This window comes from Piliocolobus tephrosceles, chromosome 13 (genome assembly GCF_002776525.5).
Source record: "Piliocolobus tephrosceles isolate RC106 chromosome 13, ASM277652v3, whole genome shotgun sequence".
Classification (NCBI taxonomy): Eukaryota; Metazoa; Chordata; class Mammalia; order Primates; family Cercopithecidae; genus Piliocolobus; species Piliocolobus tephrosceles.
In genome coordinates, this window is record NC_045446.1 from 77,333,515 (window position 1) to 77,347,094 (window position 13,580).

The window sequence follows — 13,580 nt, forward strand, 5'->3', positions numbered from 1 at the left end:
AGAAGTTGCTGGATATATAATAGTTTTGAATGTTTTTCACATTTAGGGCGTGGGATATACAATTGAGGAGAGATTATAGATTATATATTTTTGCTGTTTTTTTTTTTTTTTAATTTACAGGCCACAGAAACACTATTCAGAATGGGTGTAGCAAGAGGAACCATCACAACATTAAGAAATGGAGAAGTAAGATGATAATTTTCATATAGTTATTAGTTGTTAATTTATAGTTTGCGATTTTTAAAATATAAAATGTGATGAAATCTATGATGCTTTGTCTAAGGAATAGAGAGATATCTGATATATATAATATTGAATGTACCTGAACAAATCCATTTTAATTCATAGTCATATTGGAACCAGATCTTAGGCTGAAAACAAATTACTGTCTTTTTACCTTTAGTTATCAAATATCTTTACCTGAAAAAATGACATTTTATTAGTAACTTCTACAAATGTTTTTAATGAAAAAAGAACCCCTTACCTTTTGCTTTCTATTTTGTGTTATACAGGACTGATACTTATTTCTTAAGATAAAATAATTGGAAATGTTGAACATTTACCACACGTGGAGAGAAGGGAAGGAAGAGGGAGAGGGAGAGGGAGAAGAAAGCTGGAGAGGATTTTTGTCTGCAGATGCTAAGTTTTGACTTTTTAAAATGCTCCTGTGAATCCTTTAAAAGAGTTTTCTATCACCTCACATTAATTTTCATTTTAAAATTTTTACCAGCTTAATTACCACACTGTCTGCTCTTTCTTTATTTTCTCCTTTACTAATACAAATTTAGGTTGAGGCCAAATGTAACACCACATTGTTATGTTCCTTTTTCTGTTCTGTTGGCAAGTATTTAAGGCTAAAATACAGAACTCCCTATTTTTGGGGAGATGGAGTCTTGCTATGTTGCTTAGGCTGGTCTTGAACTCCTGGCCTCAAGCGATTCTCCTGCCTCAGCCTCACAAAGTGCTGGCGTTACAGGCATGAGCCACCATGCCTAGCCCTTACAATTCCCTATTCTTGAATTAAGTTTGATGTTATTTAATGTAGTATTTATAATTCAGAAACCTAAATATTTAATAGTGGAAGTATCTAAGGAGTTGAATAAAATTGTATTCATAACTATAAATGTGTTGGTTGATGTATTTGCTCATTAGGCAGAAATGTGCCAACATTTGAAAAGTATGTACACTCTAAATATTTAATTTTATATTGGCAAATCACCTTGGTATAATTTGTAACATATACTTTGTCTATACAGAAAGACTTAGTTGATCCCTTTGTATTCTCAAACATTGAAGTATGTGGTGTCATTTTGAAAAAAGAAAACTTACAGCAATACGGTCAGACATAGTAATCTACCTATAATGTCTAAAAATGAATTTCAGATTTTACTAATTACTATATTTTTTTTCATAGGATGGGCAATGAACTGTTGAACTTACCTTCTTTTATAGGACGGTTAGGGAAATATATGCAATACAGTTGTATAAGTAATCATCTGAGCATATCAACACATTGGATATATACTTATTTTACTTAATAGGGAGGAAATAGTTTAAATAGCTGGCTTTTGATTCATTTTTCTACTAATTATTAGGTGGTGTTCCATGTGGCCAACCTGGTTAACAAGTATTACTGTCAGACAAAGTGGTTAAGCACTCTCTGACCTCCAGTTTTTATAATGAGGTTAAAAGTGTAAGATGCACATATTTTTCTTACATTTTAAGAGCTCTGAAAATGGAATGTGTCTTCTAATTAATGGCACCTCAGAGTTACCATCTGCTATTATTCACATTTTAATGTCTCTAAAATTAGGAAATTTCTTTTTTTCCCCACTGACTTTTTTGGTTCTCAGGAAATTTGTCTGTGGTATGTTAGGGTTGATAAAATAATGTTTTATGGTTCAAAAAGTACAGAGTGATGTGTAGCAAGCATTCATTAAATGGCAGTTAGGATAGGCCACTAATTAGTTTTAATTTCATGACTTGATTTTTGGAAGTAGAGGAGACAAAACAAAACAAAGATATTACTGAATACACACACGCACACACACACACAGACACACACTCCATAGATTTTCTGAGATGGTGGAAATGGGTGCCATGATTCCTGACTTTAGGGAAGCTTACTCTGTGATGGGGGAAACAATTCTATCAATACTTGGAAAAAGGAAAAAGTCTGGGAGAGTGTGGAAATACTTTGTTTAGCTTGAGTCTGAAACTAACCAGTGTCCCGATTCCACTTGGATTGTATTAAATTTAAACTGTGTTTTAGTATGAGGACAATGGTAGATAATCTGTTTGAGAGTAGGATATAAACTAAAAGGTTAATAATTTAAGAGATTATTTAAAATACACACTGAAATTATTATATTTATCAATATTGGAAAATTTATAATATGCTAAGGGAGGAAAGTGGCAAGTGCTTAATTTATTTGTCCTAGGCCTTTTAAAAAAATGTACTAGGCCAGTACTGCAAAAATATTTGTTAGGCAGGGATTCATAGGTAACCTCATGATGAGTATATCAGGTAAGAGAAAAAAAGTTGGTATATCCAAATTCCAAAAATACCAGTCTTTCAGCGAATTTATCCAGATGCATGATGACAATAAACTTTGCATGTTTCTTCCTCCCTGTTCTGGCTTTAATATTGTATTTTGTCTACTTACCGGACATTTCTGCTTGGATATTTGAAGAAATTTTGAAATGGGAGAACGTTTTCCCCTTTCTGAAAGTAAGATAGTCTTTGAAGGTGTTTAAAACTTATTTTATAGGTTGTAATGTATTATAGGAGGTCTTAAGCAGAGGAGCGATACTTTATCTTTTAGAAATCTTCCTCTTAACTCTCCAAGGGAGAAATTACACTGGTCATCTTATAGGTAAACTGAGGCTTAGAGAAGTTAAACATTTTGCCTGTGGTCAAATAGCTAGGAAATTGGAGAGCTAGGATTTGAACGTTTGTCTCCAAAGTTCATTGATTCTACTATGCAATATAATTGCCCTCAATGTACAATAATTCACTTACTTAGACTTTAAGGTGTAAGAAAGGGATCCAGTTTCAGTTTTCTGCATATGGCCAGCCAGTTTTCCCAACACCATTTATTAAATAGGAAATCCTTTTCCCATTGCTTGCTTTTGTCAGGTTTGTCAAAGATCAGATAGTTGTAGATGTGTGACATTATTTTTGAGGCCTCTGTTCTGTTCCATTGGCCTATATATTTGTTTCAGTACCAGTACCATGCTGTTTTGATTACTGTGACCTTGTAGTGTAGTTTGAAGTCAGTGTAGTTGTACTGACAGTGTAGTGTAGTTTGATGCCTCCAGTTTTGTTCTTTTTGCTTAGGATTTTCTTGACTATATGAGCTCTTTTTTGGCACCATACGAAATTTAGTTTTTTCTAATTCTGTGAAGAAAGTCAATGGTAGCTTGATGGGGATAGCATTGAATCTATAAATTACTTTGGGCAGTATGGCCATTTTCACGATATTGATTCTCCCTATCCATGAGCATGGAATGTTTTTCCCATTTGTTTGTGTCATCTCTTATTTCCTTGAGCAGTGGTTTGTAGATCTCCTTGAAGAGATCCTTCACATCCCTTGTAAGTTGTATTCCTAGGTGTTTTATTCTTTTTGTAGCAACTGTGAATTGGCATTTGCTCAAGATTTGGCATTCTCTTTGTCTATTATCGATGTGTAGGAATGCATGTGATTTTTGCACATTGATTTTGTATCCCGAGACTTTGCTGAAGTTGCCTATCAGCTTAAGGAGATTTTGGGCTGAGATGATGGGGTTTTCTAAATATACAATTATGTCATCTGCAAACAGAGATAATTTGACTTCCTCTCTTCCTATTTGACTACCCTTTATTTATTTCTTTTGCCTGATTGCCCTGGCCAGAACTTCCAGTACTATGTTGAGTAGGAGTGGTGAGAGAGGGCATCCTTGTCTTGTGCCTGTTTTCAAAGGGAATTATTCCAGCTTTTGCCCAGTTAGTATGATATTGTCTGTGGGTTTGTCATAAATAGTTCTTACTATTTTGAGATATGATCCATCAATACCTCGTTTATTGAGTGTTTTTAGCATGAAGGGGTGTTGAATTTTTTCGAAGGCCTTTTCTTCATCTATTGAGTTAATCATGTGGTTTTTGCCATTGGTTCTGTTTATGTGATGGATTACATTTATTTATTTGCATATATTGAACCAGCCTTGCATCCCAGGGATGAAGCTGAGTTGATCATGGTGGATAAGCTTTTTGATGTGCTGCTGGATTTGGTCTGCCAGTATTTTATTGAGGATTTTTCATCGATGTTCATCAGGGATATTGGCCTGAAATTTCCTTTTTTTGTTGTGTCTCTGCCATGTTTTGGTATCAGGATGATGCTGGCCTCATACAATGAGTTGGGGTGGAGTCCCTTTTTTGTATTGATTGGAATAGTTTCAGAAGGAATGGTACCAGCTCTTCTTTGTACCTCTGGTAGAAATCAGGTGTGAAGCTGTCAGGTCCTGGGCTGTTTTTGTGTGGTAGTCTATTAATTACTGCCTCAATTTCAGAACTTGTTATTGGTCTATTCAGGGATTCAAATTCTTCCTGGTTTAGTCTTGGGAGGGTGTATGTGTCCAGGAATTTATCCATTTCTTCTAGATTTTCTAGTTTATTTGCATATAGGTGTTGATAGTATTCTCTAATGGTAGTATGTATTTCTGTGGAATCGGTGGTGATATCCCCTTTATCTAATTTTTTATTGAGTCTATTTGATTCTGCTCTTTTTTCTTTATTAGTCTAGCTAGCAGTCTATCTATTTAGTTGATCTTTTCAAAAAACCACTTCCTGGATTCGTTGATTTTTTGAAGGGTTTTTTGTATCTCTGTCTCCTTCAGTTCTGCTCTGATACTAGTTATTTCTTGTCTTCTGCTTGCTTTTGAATTTGTTAGCTTTTGCTTCTCTAGTTCTTTTCATTGTGATGTTAAGGTGTTGATTTTAGATCTTTCCCACATTCTTCTGTGGGCATTTGGTGCCATAAATTTCCCTCTACACACTCCTTTAGCTGTGTCCCAGAGATTCTAGTACGTTGTGTCTTTGTTCTCATTGGTTTCAAAGAGCTTATTTGTTTCTGCCTTACTTTCATTATTTACGAAGTAGTCATAGAGGAGCAGGTTGTTCAGTTTCCACGTAGTTGTGTGGTTTTGAGGGAGTTTTTAAATCCTGAGTTCTAATTTGATTGCATTGTGGTCTGAGAGACTGTTTGTTATGATTTCTGTTCTTTTGCATTTGCTGAGGAGTGTTTTACTTCTAATTATGTGGTCAGTTTTAGAGTAAGTGCAATGAGGTGCTGAGAAGAATGTATATTCTGTTGATTTGGGGTGGATAATTCTGTAGATGTCTATTAAGTCTGCTTAGTTCAGAGCTGAGTTCAAGTCCAGGACATCCTTGTTAATTTTCTGTCTCATTGATCTAATATTGACAATGAGGTGTTAAACTCTCCCACTGTTTTTTTTGTGGGAGTCTAAGTTTCTTTGTAGGTCTCTAAGGACTTGCTTTATGAATCTGGGTGCTCCTGTATTGGGTAACTCGTCTTGTTGCAGTGATCCCTTTGCCATTATGTAATGCCCTTCTTTATCTCTTTTGATCTTTGTTGGTTTAAAGTCTGTTTTATCAGAGACTAGGATTGTAACCCCTGCTTTTTTTTGCTTTCCATTTACTTGGTAAATCTTCCTTTATCCCTTTATTTTGAGCCTATGTGTGTGTTTGCACGTGAAATGGGACTCCTGAACACAACACGTCAATGGGTCTTGACTCTTCATCTAATTTTCCAGTCTCTGTCTTTTAATTGTGGCGTTTAGCCCATTTACATTTAAGGTTAATATCGTTATGTGTGAATTTGATCCTGTCATTATGATGCTAGCTGGTTATTTTGCCCATTAGTTGATGCAGTTTCTTCATAGTGTTGATGGTCTTTATAATTTGGTATGTTTTTGCAGTGGCTGGTACTGGTTTTTCCTTTCCATATTTAGTACTTCCTTCGGGAGCTCTTGTGAAGCAGGCCTGGTGGTGACAAAATCTCTCAGCATTTGCTTGTCTGTAACGGATTTTATTTATTTTTTACTTATGAAGCTTAGTTTGGTTGGATATGAAATTCTGGGTTGAAAATATTTTCTTTAAGAATGTTGAATATTGGTCCTCACTATCTTCTTGCTTGTAGGGTTTCTGTAGATATACCCACTGATAGTCTAAGGGACTTCCCTTTATTGGTAACCCAGCCTTTGTCTCCTGCTGCCCTTAACGTTTTTTCCTTCATTTCAACCTTGGTGAATCTGACAATTATGTGTCTTGGGGTTGCTCTTCTCGAGGAGTTTCTTTGTGGTGGTCTCTGTATTTCTTGAATTTGAATGTTGGCCTCTGTTGCTAAGTTGGGAAGTTCTTCTGGATAATATCCTGAAGAGTGTTTTCCAACTTGGTTCCATTCTCCCCATCATTTTCAGGTATACCAATCAAACGTAGGTTTGGTCTTTTCAAATAGTCCCATATTTCTTGGAGGTTTTGTTCTTTCGTTTTCATTCTTTTTTTTTTTTTTTTCCTAATCTTGTCTTCATGCTTTATTTCATTAAGTTGATCTTCAATCTCTGATATCCTTTTTCCACTTGATCAGTTCAGCTATTGATACGTGCATATGCTTCACAAAGTTCTCGTGCTGTGTTTTTCAGCTCCATTAGGTCATTTATGTTCTTCTCTAAACTGGTTATTCTAGTTAGCAATTCCTCTAACCTTTTTTCATGGTTCTTAGCTTCCTTGCATTGGGTTAGAACATGCTTCTTTACCTCAGAGGAGTTTGTTATTACCCACCTTCTGAAGCCTATTTCTGTCATTCCTCAAACTTACTCTCTGTCCAGTTTTGTTCCTTTGCTGGCCAGGAGTTGTGATCCTTTCGAGGAGAAGAGGCATTCTGGTGTTGGAATTTTCAGCCTTTTTGCACTGGTTTTTCCTCATCTTCATGGATTTATCTACATTTGTTCTTTGATGTTGGTGACCTTCTGATGGGGTTTCTGTGTGGATGTCCTTTTTGTTGATGTTGCTGTTATTCCTTTCTGTTTGTTAATTTTCTTTCTAACAGTCAGGCCCCTCTGCTGCAGGTCTGCTGGAGTTTGCTGGAAGTTTACTCCAGACCCTGTTTGCCTGGGTATCACCAGCTGAGGCTGCAGAACAGCAAAGATTGCTGCCTGTTCCTTCCTCTGGAAGCTTTGTCCTAGAGTGGCATCTGCCAGATGCCAGCCGGAGGTCTCCTGTATGAGGTGTCTATTGACCCATGCTGAGAGGTGTCTCCCAGTCAGGAGGCACGGGGATCAAGGACCCACTTGAGGAGGCAGTTTGTGCCTTAGCAGAGCTCCAGCGCTGTGCTGGGAGATCCGCTGCTGTCTTCAGAGCTGCCAGGCAGGAACGTTTAAGTTTGCAGAAGCTGCACCCATAGCTGCCTCTTCCTCAGGTTCTCTGTCCCAGGGAGATGGGAGTTTTATCTATAAGCCCCTGCCTAGGGCTGCTGCCTTTCTTTCAGAGATGCCCTGGCCAGAGAGCAAAGAAGGTACATCTTTAAACTTAGCTTTGAAGAAACTGATGAGCATTAATCAAGGAGAAGAGGCCAAAAGTCTTTGCCAGTTAGGAGAAACAATATGAAAAGGATTAAAGTGAGGTACTAGGGACAGGTAACTTTAATTGCAGAATCAAAAAGGAAAGCAGTGTGGATGGTGTCATGTTGAGTGCCTATTATATGCTCTAGGTGCATTATAATTACAATTATCCAGCTCATTCATACATCAAAACAACTTTACGTTTTTGTTACTCTTATCACTGTTTTTCCAAAGGAGGTATTTCAGGTTCAAGACAGTGTAATGTTCTTTTTTTTTTTTTTTTTTTTCAAATAACATTTCCCTGAGAATTTATGATATGAATGCTTAGGGTATTGATAAGCTTGTGGTAGAATCAAGAATTAGTATTCTGTCTCCCAACTGGAGTAGCCAGCGTCCTATGCTAAGCCAGTACTGCGAATGTGTTTGTTAAGCACGGATTCTTAGGTAACCTCATGACAAAAATATCAGCTAAGAGAAGTAATGAAAAAATACGAGTGTGCATGTCAGCAGACTTTGCTAGACCTTGGACAGTTTACTGAACTCCTCACAACTTCAGCTTTATACCTCAGAAAATGAGCCGATTAGATGATCTTTAAGGTCCTATATGGCTTTAACATTTTCTGTTTACAGGCAGCTTTGTATACTCTTTCTGCCTAGGTAGTGGTTTTCAGCCTTTTTGGCACGAGAGACTGGCTTCGTTGAAGACAATTTTTCCATGGGGGTGGCTTGGTTTTGGGATGAAACTGTTCTACCTCAAATCATCATTAGATTATCATAAGGAGCACACAACCTAGATCCCTCTCATGTGCAGTTCAAAATAGGGTACACGCTCCTATGAGAATCTACTGCCACGGCTGATCTGACAGGAGGCCAAGCTCAGGCGGTAATGCTCACTTGCCTGCTGCTCACCTCCTGTTGTGTGACCTGGTTCCTAACAAGCCAGGGACCAGTACCTGCCCATCTCTCAGGGGTTGGGAACCCCTGCGCTTAATTAAGCCTTTAAAGTTGTGGTTGTCAACTTTAACTGAGCTTGAGAATTGCCCGTGGAGCTCTGCAAAACTATAGGTACCTGGACTCCATCACCAAAGACTTTGTCTATGAGGTCTAGTTTGGGGCTCCAGTATCTATATTTTTTTAAATGTCCCCTGATTTTAATACTTAGCTACTGTTGTAAACCACTGTATTAGAAGTATTTTTTAATTCTTTCTTCTTTTAACTCAAGGAGGGTACACTCTGTATGAGGTAAAACAAGTTAAGAAATGGAAAAGAAATTTAAAGTATATATAAAGATTTTTGTATGTAAAGTAGAACAGAGTATTAAGGTTTGTTGCTGTTTTGGCAAGAAGGAAAGTAGATTTTTTAAAACCTACTTTTGTTTTATATGATGACATGGTATTAGGTATTCTGAATGATTTATTAGAATGGATTTTTTTTAACCTTCCAGGAGCGTGCTGTACATAAGTAATATAGAATATTTAATTTTAGAGTGATTGCTGCATTGAGGGTAGGGATTCTTTGTTAGGGATTTTTATTTCTTAAAGTTTAACACCTGGCTGACACATGATAAAAATCTCAGTATATGTCTGATGAGTAAGTAAAAGATTTATTTAGACATAACTGAAGTGGCAAATACTACTTTAATTTCATCAGCTTTCAGTTTAGTATAAGTATATCTTTATAGATTTTTATTGATAGTTGTAAATATTGGTGTTATTTTTAAATCATGATATTTAATACAGCGATAATTATTTTTGACATTAAATTTTTTCATGAAAATATTCATGAATTAAATAAAGAATATTTAAATAATACAATTTACATAGTTGATATTTCTTATTCACAAAGAGACTTGATTATTCAGCTATTAAGATATATTTCCAACATTACTAAAATTATTATACTTAATTTTAGTATTATATTTAACGAAACTAAGCATTTTCTTATTGTTGAGTGTGAATTCTTTATACAAGAAAACCTAGAAGTAAACTCTCAAATATATATTTTTATTGTTGAATCTATTTTTTCTTATATATTTTTGTTATTATTTTTTTTCTTTACTGCTTCCCTTCTAGCACTACCTCAGGAAAAAATGTAAGTCTTTAATAAGCAAAGTATTAGTTCAAATAATGAAATCTCTGAGACCTGGTGCCTTGTAGAATGCCAGGAACTAGTGGCTTGTAAAATCTAATCAAATAAATATTCACTGATAGCGTCCTAAAGGCAAATGCGATACGTGGCACTGGAATCAGATCTAGTGTTCCTTCTTTTTTCTTTGTTCCCCTGAATAATTATTGTGAGGTAGATTACTAGATACTGGGTTTTAATTGTAAACTAAACCAAAATAGTTTTGGCTTTCAAAAAGTTTTGTAGTCTGGTGGCTGAGTCATAACCTGCTACTTAGGACTTTGCCAGTGTCTTCTGTAACCAGACCAGCAGCAAGCTCATGCATTGCTTTGTGAGAAATAAATTAGATGATGCCTATAAGGCAGCTAGCACAATGTTTGCCACAAAATAAGCCTATTAGAATTAGCCTGTTCTAAATCTTATTTTTATTTTATTACATCTGTTGTATTATTTTCTATATTGGGGTGAGTAAATGGAGATCTTATGTTCATAGCAGTGCGTGAACTGGTAGTTGATAATAAAAGACAGAGTTTAGGTATTTTGATCCACAACTATACTAATAGCAGTGTTATTGGCACTTTTGAGTGATTATTTCCTTCCTGTGTGAGTCATGATATTTGAGTTGGCATTTGTTGCCAGTGCCCTCTACTGTCTAGTGCCAGTATCTCAGTGTTATACAAAACATGTTTAGTCACAAACTTGATGTGTACTACTCAACCAAATTCTGCTGATCATGTTTTTGTTTTTATGTATAAAGTAAATATAACAAGGGAAGTGCAATAATAAAAAAAATGACTTGTACAAACAAACATAAGAATCCTATTAACCAAACAGGGTAAAGTTATTACATGGTGAAAACTTAGTTTTGATTATTGCAAGTCTTAGTTGGGCAGAAGTCCCACTGAGATTGGTGAGACACGGGCCTTCCAGAAATGCAGACTAAGGCTTAGTTGATCCTGTCAAAGAAAATTGGATTATCACTTTTGCAATAAGACCTCTGATATATGTATCATATATTAATGGGAAGAAAATATTAAGATACCTTACCCATGTCTATTGCTATTTAAATATACTTTTTGTTAACATGATTCACTTCTGCCCATATCCTCATACCATGTAGGAAGAAAAAAAGAATTCTGACCACTCTAGAATGCTCCTGATAACTTTTTCAAGTCTATTCTTTTTTTTTTTTGAGATGGAGTCTCGCTCTGTCACCCAGGCTGGAGTGCAGTGGCTGGATCTCAGCTCACTACAAGCTCCGCCCCCCGGGTTCATGCCATTCTCCTGCCTCAGCCTCCTGAGTAGCTGGGACTACAGGCGCCTGCCACCTCGCCCGGCTAGTTTTTTGTATTTTCAGTAGAGATGGGGTTTCACCGTGTTCGCCAGGATGGCCTCGATCTCCTGACCTCGTGATCCACCCGTCTCGGCCTCCCAAAGTGCTGGGATTAGAGGCTTGAGCCACCGCGCCCGGCCAAGTCTATTCTTTTCTTCTTCTGTTGTTGGTTTTCAAATTGGATACTTAGTAAGCTATACGTAATCTATTAGAATATAGCCTAGAAGAGTTAGAATGATTTTTCCTTTTTAAGCAGCAATTCAAATACAGCAATTTTAAAAAGCATGTGGGGAGAATGGATAGCATCTAGAGAAGGGGATAGGAAATAAGTATGAAAAGAATCTTGAGGAAAAGGAAAGAGATATGAGATATGATATGGCCTAGGGAGTATTTATTATAAGCAAGGTGCAGTAAGTCCTCATGTCATGTTGTCAGTAGCTCCTTAGAAACTGTGACTTTGAGTGAAATGCCTTACAGCAGGTCCTCCAATCACATCCCTTTGTTCAATCCCATTTTGTTATAACATTGAAGAGGGGAATAGTAGTTTTGTTTGTCATACGTTGTTTCACTTAAAATAGCAGTTGCCAAGAACTTATCAAGGACATTATGTTCAGATTTACTGTATATACAGAGACATCCCAATCCTATCTCTAATGTGGTGCGAAGAAATTAGTTTTGAACACAGAGCAGAAAGTTTGAGATAACTGAAGCCACTGGTCATCACTTTCAGGGTGATAAAGCATTAAAAAAGGCTTCAAGGAGGTTGTGGAGTTACTATTAATATCTTGCTCATGTAGAAAAAATGTACCTTTTAATAGCCATCAGTCTGGATGGTATAGATATTGAACAGCCAGAGGCAGAAGACTGGACTAAGTATAATAATATCATGATATTTATTTCAGATCTCCAATTCCATGAATCAAAACAGCATATTATATTTTGACAGGTTCTTAGAAAATTTATAGTTCATGCCAGAATCACATCATAAAACATTAAGCTTCAGAACTTGTATTTTATTCTTGCTGGAATATTTTACCCTTGTCACTAAATCTGCTTTAAATAGCTCACTATGTTATGTGCATTATTGCATCCTCCTGATGAACAAACAGTTTATTTTGAAAAGTTTGGTGTAGACCAAGAAGGCCAAGGGTCAAACCAAGATTTTAAAAATATCAGATCACAATGTTTAAGTTTGTTGGCCTTGTCTGTACCAACTCTGTACGTGCCTTTCTACACTGAGATGATTGTCTTTTGAAATTCTCTGATTTTCTTCATAATAGTAAGTCTGCTTTTGATTTAAATACAAAAATAAATGTGTTATAATTTTGTCCTTAAACAAAACGAACAACGTCTGTTTAAGTATGGAACATTTAGGTTTTATTTTCAAAAATTAGAAGGGTTCTTAAGATAATACCAATTTGTTTTGATTCTAATGGGAAGAGCTTTAGGTCAAGAAAGCAATTACTTCCACATGGGTAAGGCTGAGCCTACCTCCCTCCCCTATACCAACCACCCACTAAACTTAAATTTATCTACTCTGGCTGTATAGCTAGATGTGGTTGAATGCATTAGAAGACACAGGCTTTATTTAAGAAACAAAGATTTTAGATATGTAGAAAATGTTTCTTTGTGCAAACATACCAAAAGAATTATGCATATAATATTAGGTGAGTTCAGCAGCAAGTAACTTAAACATTTTGAATTAGCAAATAAATTTAACTTTATGCATATATGTGTATGGCCAAATGTAATTATTACCATTTTGTTTGCACATCATTTTTATTTTTAATTGACTGTTGTGTTCTCAGTAGGTAAGTGCTATAGTTTGGATATTTGACCCTTCAAACCTCATGTTGAAATTTGATCACCAGTGTTGGAGGTGGAACCTAATGGGAGGTATTTGGATCATGGGGGTGGATTCCTCATCAGTGACTTGGTACCTTTCTTGTGGTAATGAGTGAGTTTGTATTCTGTTAGTTCCCATGACAGCTGGTTGTTAGAAAGAGCCTGGCACCTCCCTGCCCCTTCCTGTCTCCCCATATGATGTCTGCACATGCCGGCTCCCCTTTGCCTTCTGTCATGAAGAGAAGCAGCTTGAGGCCCTTACCGTATGCATATGCTAGCCCCATGTGTCTTGTACAGGCTGCAGAACTATGAGCCAAATGAATACCTTTTTAAAATAATAAATTACCCAATCTCAGGTATTCTTTTTTAGTAACACAAATTGTCTAAGATACTGAGTTTGCCATATAATGTCGAGTATCATTTGAGATGGTTCAGTAGGGATGTGGCAAGTCAGAACAGAGAAGATTTGTATTTAATGATAAAGAGATGTCATTAATTTCAAATAGGAGATTGTACAAATTTCCATATACCTTTGAATTTTAGAGGATTGAAGTCCATGGGAAAGATTGTTAAGGTAATTGGAAGAGTTGAAGGAATTTGGTAAAAGTCTGGTTTAGTGACTTTCGCTGTAGTGGTTTTAGCCTAATGGCTGGGATTGAAG

At 36.3% G+C, this 13,580-nt stretch overlaps 1 protein-coding gene across 4 annotated transcripts in view; it reads left to right on the forward strand.

The window, feature by feature from the left end:
• The window catches only part of TMEM135 (transmembrane protein 135), a 259,277-nt gene that overhangs the window by 101,611 nt on the left and 144,086 nt on the right, over positions 1-13,580 (forward strand). For 3 of the 4 annotated variants that reach the window (XM_023209221.2, XM_023209223.2, XM_023209224.2), the window contains one exon: positions 121-186. The exons of the other annotated variant lie outside the window; for it this stretch is intronic. In XM_023209221.2, the coding sequence (XP_023064989.2) occupies positions 121-186 (66 nt within the window). The remainder of the gene's footprint in view (positions 1-120; positions 187-13,580) is intronic. 4 annotated transcript variants of the gene reach the window in all.